This window comes from Cynocephalus volans, chromosome 5, assembly GCF_027409185.1.
Source record: "Cynocephalus volans isolate mCynVol1 chromosome 5, mCynVol1.pri, whole genome shotgun sequence".
Taxonomy (NCBI): Eukaryota; Metazoa; Chordata; class Mammalia; order Dermoptera; family Cynocephalidae; genus Cynocephalus; species Cynocephalus volans.
The window spans coordinates 41,822,282-41,833,236 of NC_084464.1; the positions used below are offsets into that span (position 1 = coordinate 41,822,282).

Sequence of the window (10,955 nt, forward strand, 5' to 3'; positions counted from 1 at the left end):
AACGAATTCCTCTAAGAGAAAACAGGACTTTCATTTGATGGAAAAAAGGGCAAATAGAGAAAACACATTTTTCAGATGAGAAGAACTGGAAATTTATGGTGACTTCAGAGAGAACTGATATGAAGCAAATAGCTTTCTGGGGCCATGAATGACAACCTGACTGCCAGTGTCACATTAATGGAACTGGAAGAGCAGAAGGTGAATTCCACTTGAAGTAGAATATTCCTCAATATCTAAAAAGTGAATTTATTTCAGGCAAAATAAACACAGAACTTAAGAAAACAGATCATAAGAAAGAATAGGATTTCAAGGAGACTGAAGACATAGATACTTCGAGGAAAAGTCAATATTGGATAAAATGAGAGAGGAAATGTAGAGTCTATCAGAGGAGGAACTTTTCTTATTGAGGGATTTGGGGATCTAGAAGAGAAAAAGCATCTCAGAGCAACTAGAGAATACAAGTGCAATAACATTTATCATGAACATATGATAAACATATGTCATAAACATAACATTTATCTCTTGAGAAAGTATAAAGGCTCATATTATAGGAAGAAACTAACCCATCATCAGATAAAATTTCAGGTATATCTTAGGCTAATATCTAATTAATGTGGTCATGTCTTTTACCCCAGTAGGTCTGTGTGACATTGCCAGTGATATGGGTCAGAATCAGTAAGAGATCGTCTCTAGCTTCATTTATATTCTAAGATGTGGAAATGCAACTCCTACTATCTTATTTATTTTTTCCATTCCGTAGGATTATTAGTGTTCACCTTTATTAGTGTGTTATATTGAATCTGCATTCCCAATTTTTCCTTCTTTTTTATTATTATTTATTCATTTATTTATTTTTATTTTAACTTCTCAATATACATTGTAGTTGATTTTTATGGCCCTTTACCTGGAGGGGGGAAGAGAAACAATTACTACTATTTTAAAGGGATTTTTTGATCAAAGAATACAAAGTTTCAGTTCAACAGGAGAAATAAGTTTTAGTGATTCGTTGCACAGAATGGTGATCATAATAAATAATAATGCATTGTATATTTCGAAATTTTTAAAAGAGTAGATTTCATATGTTTTCATTACAAAAATCCAGTCTAGTTGTTAAGTAATGTATTCCGATGTAATACAAGGGAGGTGAGGATATGCTTTGTATGTGAGGTGATGGATTTACTAATTAGCCTGATTTAATCATTCTGCATTGTAAACGTATATCAAAATGTCACATTGTACTACATAAATATATACAAATATTATTTTTAATTAAAAATACAATTTAAACACCAAGGTCCAAGGTTTGGATCCCCATACTGGCCAGCTGCCAAAATACATATATATATATTTTTTGGCAATATATATATATACACACACACACACAATTATACACTATATATATACACACACACACACACACAATTTTAAAAATTAAAGGGCTTTTTTGTTCCTTTAAATACTTTGTTTTTCCCTGTCTGTTTTTCTAAAGTTAAAATCCTTCAGGTGGCTTCTTACTAGGTCAAGAGATAGCAGAGTTATGAAATACTTTAAAAATTACCCCCTGGTAGAGGTGACTTAAGATATTAAAGGAGTTGTACCAGAATGTAGATGCTCACAACCAGAGAAAATGGTAGGCTGGCAATATGCTCATAATCCCTCGGACAAAGAAAAACATTAAGGATAAATCTAACTTTAAAAACGGTTGATGCACAGTCAAAATAGGCATGTATCCCTAATATTTACCAGTCTAATGACCAAAAAATATTGTACAACTTCTGAGGCTGGGATCATGTAAAACAAGAATAGTATCCTTAGAAATATTTTGGTCTTGATTAGAAAATGCTGGGCTGAGAGGACTCATTCTCATTAGGGATAATGTTCCCTGTATTCTCTTGTCATTTTTCTAAGTGATGCTGAATCAGACCTCAGTAACTGAATTTCTCCTTTTGGGAGTGACAGACATCCAAGAACTGCAGCCTTTTCTCTTTGTGGTTTTCCTCACCATCTACTTTGCCAATGTGTCTGGAAATGGAGCCATCCTGATGATTGCCATCTTTGATCCAAGACTCCATTCACCTATGTATTTCTTCCTGGGGAACCTATCATGTCTGGATATCTGCTACTCCACAGTGACACTGCCAAAGATGCTGGAGAACTTCCTCTCTACACATAAAGCAGTTTCTTTCTCAGGATGCATAAGCCAGCTGCATTTTTTCCACTTCCTGGGCAGCACAGAGTCTATGTTGTTGGCTGTTATGGCATTTGACCGCTTTGTAGCTATCTGCAAACCACTTCATTACACTGTCATAATGAATCATCAGCTCTGTACCCAGATGGTTGTTGCAGTCTGGATCACTGGGTTTTTCCATGCCCTGTTGCACTCCACAATGACCTCCTACTTGAATTTCTGTGGTTCCAACCATATCCATCACTTCTTCTGTGACGTTAAGCCACTGTTGAAGCTGGCCTGTGGGAACACTGAGCTCAATCAGTGGCTACTCAATACTGTCACAGGGACCATCGCCATGGGCCCCTTCTTTCTGACACTTCTCTCCTATTTCTACATTATCGCCTATCTCTTCTTCAAGACCCATTCTTGCAGCATGCTTCACAAAGCACTGTCCACTTGTGCTTCGCACATCATGGTAGTTATTCTCTTCTATGTGCCTGTTCTCCTCACCTACGTTCGTCCTACCTCAGAGAGCTCCATGGACCAGGACCGGATCATTGCTATCATGTACAGTGTGGTCACTCCTGTACTAAATCCACTGATCTATACTTTGAGAAACAAGGAAGTAAAGGGGGCCTTGGGTAGAGTAATCAGAAGGAATCTGACTTGAAGAAATCTAAAAAGCACTTATGAGGCACAAATAACCAGGCAATGAGAATGATGAGATGTGAAATTGTACTGCTTCTCAAATTGTTCAGAATATGTATAAAAGAGGAAACTAGATAAAAGAAAAATACATGGGAAGATCTAGTCTAGTTGTTACACACTGTATTCCTAGGTAATATAAGGGAAATTTGAGCAAGTGGAACACTAGCAATAGAACCCTAATGCTGAATTTGTCTGGGGAATATCAGCTGATAAAATTAATTTCTTATGTGTTCTTGTATAAAATCAGGCACACAAATATGCCTATGTTACCCATGTATTGAGTAGATAAATACTATTTAGGTATATTTATCTGTATGGTACCTCTAGATTAACACATTATAATGCGATCAATAAAATCATGCTTTTCTATTTTGAGAATTCTAATTTAGTGTCATGGTTACTCAATTGGAAAAGTCAATGCTAACTCACATATGAGTTAAGAAAAATTTTTAAGAAGCATGTCAGGATTTCTTGTTTTGGTCAAATGTTTTCATCACAAAGAAATGATTAAGTTTTGTGATGACGGCTAACTACCTTGATTTGATCATCACACATTGTATACATGTATTAAAATATAATTCTGTACCCCATAAATATGTACAATAAATACATTTCAATTAAAGATAAATTCCTTAAAGAAAAGATTTCTTGTTCTCCAAACAGGGGTGCAAATAAGTAATTAGAACAAAGGACATTGTAATCACTAATTAACAGAAATAGAATAACCAGTGACTCATCTAAAAAGTTCTAGAAGCTCTATCTCAAGAGATCTTTTAGAAGTCAGCTGGCCTTACTGTCAAAGATTACTGTAAAACATTACTAAGACTGGAGGTAGGTTGAAAAAGTTCTCAAGAATCTCTATCTCATTAATATGGTTTTTTCCCCTCAGTCTTTGGGTCATGAAAAGTGATGGCTTTCAAAACCCCAGTTCCTACTTTTGCATTTTCTTTTCCTAGTTCTATAATTATTTTTGACAGATTTTAATGTGATAGAATGTGATTACAGGTAAAATATAAAGAATTCATCAAAAATTTGTTTTGTTTTCCTTACTTGGCACCAAGCTCATATTAAGCGAAAGCATAGAAGTTGTAATTGCTAAAGTATTCCTGAAGCTAATAGACAAGAGGTGCTAAATTCCTCACTTTCTAAGTTTCTGCAAGTGTCTGCTTGCCTTGAAAAGATGGTGGATGTGAGAATTTATAAATATTTAGAGTTTCAGACAAAAAAGACTATGAAGAGATGTGTTGAGCTGGCAAACTAACTGTTCAAAGTCTCTGCATTCACTTTTTTAAACCCAAACAATTTGATTTTGACCTCTCTCATTCTTCCTTTATCTTCCAACACTACCTTTTTTTGGTTCCTCAATTCCAATTTAGTTCATTAAAATGTGTGTGTGGAGAAGGCACCTCCCACTCTAAACTGTCTCATACTAGGAGTAATACATCATTTCTGCTCTCATTTCTCTTGGTGAGAACTTGTAACAATCCAATCTGCATACAGTTTGTGAACTGTAGAGGAACACATGGGGTTCTGGTAATCTATTGCTACATAATACACTAGGATCCTAAAACTTAGTAGCTTAAATCACTTATTTAATTAAATTGCATGCTTCTGTGGGTGGGAAACTGGGAAGAACACAGCAGAGACAGGTTGACTCTGCTCTCTAAAATCTGGGGCTTTGACTGGGATGTGAACATCTAAGCATGGAATAGCTGGGAGCTGACACAGTCAGTATCTCTTTCTCTTTCTCTTCCAGGATTCCTCAAGTGGCCATCATGTACTTCGTCAGCAGTGAAACGTCAGAGCAGAATTTTTTAGGGGGGCCAACAGACCAAGGCAAAAGGTGCCAGTTGTCTCGAAGTCAAAGCCAAGAATCATCCTTAACATAACTTCAACCATACTTTATTGGTCAGGGCAGTCAAAGGACAACCTAGCTTCATGAGGAAAGAAAATAGTTTCCATCTCTTCATGGAAAGGGTGTCAAAGATTTTCATAGCTATTTTTAACCCATCATTATCCAACATCTGACTACTAATAATTTATAATGTTCTCACATTCAAAGTACACTTACTTCCCCTCCCAATAATTACAAAATCTCATGTTATTAAGGATAAGCTCAAAGTCTGGGTCTTTTCAACTAAATCAGGACAAGGTACAGATGGGGCTTCTTCGGTATGTTTCGTCAAGTATAATTCCTCCTGCTCTGAAGACCTTTTAGTTTCTTTTTTCTTTTTTTGTTCATTCTTTTTAAAAAATTTATCTGAAGACCTTTGAACTAAGGAGTCAAGTTATCTTCCCTTCACACACTCAATACATGATGATAAGATGGATATAGGATTCCCATAGAAAATATCATTCAAGAAGGTAAAAATGAGAGGCACATAACAGTCACATAACAGTCATGAAATCCATCTGGGGACACTCTTCTTATGCTGTCCTCTATAGACCAAGTTGAAGAAATGGAAATGGATGATACCAATGAAATTATTTTTAAAAGTGTTTTAGGGTCTTAGGATGTTTATTTGGGTTTAATCAGTTAGACAAGTACCGTGCTCACAAATCTCCTTGATGCAAACCTCTCTCTGGCTTGGGCTGAAAGTCAGGGTATTGTGAAACAACATCCCTAAGATTCCTAGCTGTCTGTCTTCATGCCAGAACCATATTGTTTTATTTACTGTAGCTTTGTAACATATTTTGAAATTAAGGAGTATGATTCCTTCCACTTTGTTCTTCTTTCTAAATATTGTATTGGTTACTCAGCATCTTTCTTGGATCCATATGAATTTTGATCGTTTTTTTCTATTTCTAAAAAAAAAATGCTATTGAAATTTGGATACAGATTGCATTGACTCTGTGGAGTACTTTGTGTAGTATGGACATTTTAACAATATTTTTAAAATTTATTTATTTTTATTTTTATTTTTTTACATTCTAAGATGTAGAAAAGAAGTTGGGGTCGGGGGATAAGGTGGGAAGAGGAGGAAGGAGGGGTGCATAGTTAAGGCCTGTAGCATCCCCCCTCATTCCAGCAGGAAAGCCCAGAGGGCTTCTGCAGTGGCTCAGTGGTCATTACTGGGCTGGGTGCAGGCATTGGGGTACAGGGCTGAGGCCCTTGTCTCCCCACCTCCCCAGCTCAGGATCCCAGGGTACTTCCAGTGGCACTCAGTGGTCATCACTGGGCTGGGTGCAAATGTTGGGAGGTGTGGCTGAGGCCCTTGGCCCTCCACTGCCCTGGCTTGGGAGCCTGGGTGCTTCCCACAGCAGCTAGGTGCTCATTGCTGGGCTGGGTGTGGACAACAGGGGGCTGTGGCTGAGGCCTCAGCCTCCCCAGCCCAGCTTGGAAGTTCGGGGTGCTTTGGCTCCTTCCAGGTTTTGTAGGTGTTCTTTGGTGGTATTAGATCTGGTTAATATCAGAACTTTGTCTCTGATCTGTAGGATTTTTTATTTTACTTTCAGTTCTGTGTTGGGTTATTTGCTATTTCCCTCACGTAACTCTGTACTGAAGCTAATTTGTTGTCCTTTGCTTACATCTAGAATGGGGAAACTTCCTATGAGAACCAACACTTGAGCCCTGTGGTTGAGCTAAATTGCTACTTTGCAGCTGATTCGCCGGGGAAAGATTTTTGTGCAGCTCAAATTTTAATAGTTGACCTTATAAGCACTTCTGGGTCTTGTGAAGTCTGGTACACCTGGATTGTATGGAAACTCTGGTCTGGGCCTGAGTCTTCTCAGCAAACTGTACATCCTGCAGTTCTGCCTTTCTGACCAGTCTCCACGGAGTGGTCCTGTACTAATTGGAGGGCAGATCAACTGTCCATGCTGTGCCTCAATGTTCTCCCAGTGGGCCCATCTCCCCTACCGCCTGCTCCCCAAGCACTTCCCACAGGACAGGCCATGTGCGAGTCCCTTCCAATGACACACTGGCCTCTGAGTGGCTCCTTTTTTCAGTTGTCTGTGGCTCCTTGCTCCTATGTGGGTCCATGGGAACCCTGTTAGTGGGTTCCACCAAGGCCCTCTTCTTCCCTACAGCCTCCAAGCAACTTCATACAAAGGGCACAGCTGTGGCTTTTGCTGGGATCTTTTGCCATGTGCTCACCAGAGCCAGACTTGAAGTGGTTGGTCTCAAAATGGTCTGAGCAGTCCATCCTTTCTCTCATCATGGCTTCTCCTGCCTTCATGAACTCCGACGGTTTCTCCTCCTCTTCCCCTGAGCTCTAGCCCGTTTTAACAATATTAATTCTTCCAGTCCAGAACATAGTATGTTTTTCCATTTATTTGTGTTTTCTTTAATTTCTTTCATCAGTGATTTACAGATTTTACTGAACAAGTCTTTCACATATTTGGTTAAATTTATTTCTAAGTTTATTCTTTCCAATGCTATTGTAAATAGGATTGTTTTCTTAATTTTATTTTTCAATAGTTCATTATTAGTGTATAGAAAATCATCCGGTATTTGTATGCTGATGTTGTATCCTGCAAATTTACTGAATTAGTTCTCACAGTTTTGGGGGGGATTCTTGAAGATTTTCTGAATATAAGATCATGTCATAGATAAGTGGGACTACACTAAACTAAAAAGTTTCTTCACAGCAAAGGAAGCAGTCAATAAAATTAAAAAACCACCTACACACTGGGAAAAAATGTTGGCAAACCATCTATCTGATAACTGGTTAGTATATAAAATATATAAGGATCTCCTACAACTCAATAGCAACAAAAAACAAACAACCTAATTTAAAATTGAGCAAAGGATCTGAATAGACATTTCTCAAAAGAAGACATGCAAATGACCAAAAGTATATGAGAAAATACTCAACAACACTAATTGTCAGGTAAATGCAAATTAAAACCACAATAAGATATTACCTCATGCCTGTTAGAATGGCTTTTAGTAAAAGACAAAAAATAACAAGCACTAATGAGATTGTGGAGAAAAGAGGAACACTTGTACAGTGTTGGGAAGAATGTAAATTAGTACAGCCATTATGGAAAACAGTATGGAGGTTCTTCAAAAACTTAGATATTAAACTATGATGTGATCTAGCCAGTCCACTCCTGGGTATATATCCAAAGGAAGTGAAATCAGTATGTGGAACAAATATCTGCACTATCACGTTCATTAAAGCATTATTCACAGTAGCCAAGATATAGAATCAACATATATGTCCACCAACAGAAAAATGGATAAGAAATTTATATATAAACACACACACACACACGCACACACATACATACATACATAATAGAATCAGCCTTTAAAAAGAAGGAAATCCTGTCATTTGTGACATGAATAAGCCTGGAAGATATTCTGCTAAGTGAAATAAACCAGGCACAGGAAAACAAATATGATATGATCCCACTTACATGTAGAATCTTAAAAGTCAAACTTACAGAAGCAGAGAGTACAATGATGGTTTCCAGGTGCAGGGAATGGAGGAAATGGAGAGATATTAGTTAAAAGGTACAATGTATCAGTTATATAGGATAAATGAGTTCTGGATTTCTAATATACAGTATGGTGACTGTAGTGAGTTGAATGTCCCCACAAGCTCATTAAAGTCTGAATTGTGTCCCCCAAGTTTTATCTATTAGAAACTTGGCCCCCACTGTGACTGGTGGGAGAGTGCGAAATCGTATTATGGTAATTGAAAAGTGGAGCCTTGGGGAGACGTTTGGATTGTAGGACCATGCCATAATGAATGGGGTAATAGTGGTGGTTAGGGGCATGGTTCTTAGGGTCTTGAAAGAAGAGCACATTAAAGGTTAGTCTCTCTCTCTGTTCCACCATTTTGCAATGTGACACCCTGCTGTCACTTTTGCCACCACCAAGGCCTTCACCAAATGTGTTCCCTGGACTTTGGACTTACCAGACTCAGAAACTGCAAACAATAAATTCATTTTCTTTATAAAATACCTAATTCCATGTATTTTGCTATAAGCAACAGAAACAGACTAATACAGTGACTACAGTTAATAATATTGCATTGTACCTTTAAAATCTGCTAAATTAGTATATCTTAAATGTTCTCCCCACACACAAAACAAATGGCAACTATGTGAGGTGAAGGGTATGTTAATGACTTGATCACGGTAATTGTTTCACATTTTATATGTATGTCAAAACATCACATTGTACACTGTAAATATATAAAATTTTTATTTGTCAATTATACGTTAATAAAGCTGGGGGTAAGAAAACTACAGTAAAAAAAGAACCTCTGAGCTTGAGGATATACCAATAGAAATTTAAAAACTGAAAAAACAAAGAAAACAAAGAAGAATAAAATAACAAAATAATAAAAGCAGAATAGAATATCCAAAGACTCTGGGACCACTTCAAAAAGTTGAATAAATGTAATAGGAATACAGAAGAAAAAAAAGGAAAGAAACAGAAGAAATATTTGAAACAATAATTACTGAAAATTCCCCAAAATTAATGTGAGATACCAAACCAAAGATCCAGGAAGTTTAAAGAACTCCGAGAAGTATAAATGCCAAAAAAAATAAAATAAACTACCCCAGGCACATAATTTTTAAACTACAGAAAATCAAAAATAAAGAAAAAAATCCTGAAAGAAATCATAGGATAAAAATATCTTACCTACAGAAGAGCAAAGATAAGAATCACATCTGACTTCAATTCAGAAATTATGCAAGCAATAAGAAAGTGGAGTAAAATATATAGTGTTGAAAGAAAAAAATTTACCAACCTAGAATTCTGTATCATGTGAAATTATTCTTCAAAAGTGCATCCATGTTGCTGCAAATGGTAGTATTTCACTTTCTTTTAATAGCGGAGTAGTATTCCATTGTGTAGATATACCACATTTTCCTTATCCACTGATCTGATGATGTGTATTTAGGCTGGTTCCAACTCTTGGCTACTGTAAATAGAGCTGCAATAAACATGGGAGTGCAGGTATCCCTTTGAAATGATGATTTCCATTCCTCTGCAGTTGGATACTTAGAGAAAATTATATTAAGTGAAATAAGTCAGGCACAGAAAGAGAAATACCACATGTTCTCACTTATTTGTGGGAGCTAATAAAAATAAATAAATAAATATACAAACAAATAAATGGGTGGGGAGAAGAAACAACAATTGCAACAATTTCTTGAACTTGTTAAGGCAAGTGAACAGATATGATGTTGATGTGAGGGAGAAAGAGGAGGGAAAAGGAACACAAAAATCAACTACACTGTATATTGATAAATTAAAATTTTAAATAATAGAAAATAAAGAAATTATTCTTCAAAAGTGAAGAAGAAATGCTTCCTCAAACAAAAAATTGAAAAAACTTATTGCCAATAGACCTGCCTTGCAAGAAATGTTAAAAAAATTCTTTAGAGAGAAAGAAAATTATATAAGTCAGAAATCTGGATCTACATAAAGAAGGAAGAGCATCAAAGAAGGAATAAATGAAAGTAAATAAAAACTTTAATTTTTCTTCTCTTTAGTTGATCTAACAGATAATGGTTTGTTCAAAGTAACACTAGCAACAATGTATTTGACGATGTATATGTATATGTCATGTATATGTCATCTATGTGTGTACTCACATGCTTGTGTGTGCTTAGAAGTGAAGTGAATGACAGCAATAATAAAAGGGACAAGAGTGAGGGATTAGGGTTATTTTGTTATTACATGATGCTCATACTACCTGTGAAGTAGTATATTGTTATTCGAAAGTGAACTTTGATTAGCTGTAAATGTATATTGCAAAATCTAGGGCAACCACTAAACAAAGGTTAAAATATATATAACTGATATGCTAACACAGAAGAGAAAATGGAATCATATAAAATGCTCATTAAAACCACAAAAGGCATAAAAAGTGTAGAAGACAAAAATAGAAATAAAAAAACATGAACAACAAATAGAAAATAGTAACAAACATGGTAGGTATTAATCCAACCCTTTCAATAATCACTTTGAACATCAATGGTCTAAATGCACCAATTGAAAGACAGAGATTGTCAGAGTAAATTTAAAAACAAGACCCAACTACATGTTGCCTACAAAAAACCTACTTTATATATAAAGACACATGTAGATTAAAAGTAAATAGATGGAGAC

The 10,955-nt window shown here is 36.1% G+C and overlaps 1 protein-coding gene across 1 annotated transcript; it reads left to right on the forward strand.

Annotated features, from left to right (window-relative positions):
- Nucleotides 1-1,910: 1,910 nt before the first annotated feature.
- On the forward strand, nucleotides 1,911-2,840 carry LOC134378836 (olfactory receptor 12D2). Its single transcript, XM_063098138.1, has one exon. The coding sequence runs from the start codon at nucleotides 1,911-1,913 to the stop codon at nucleotides 2,838-2,840; it is 930 nt and encodes a 309-aa protein (XP_062954208.1).
- Nucleotides 2,841-10,955: the final 8,115 nt, after the last annotated feature.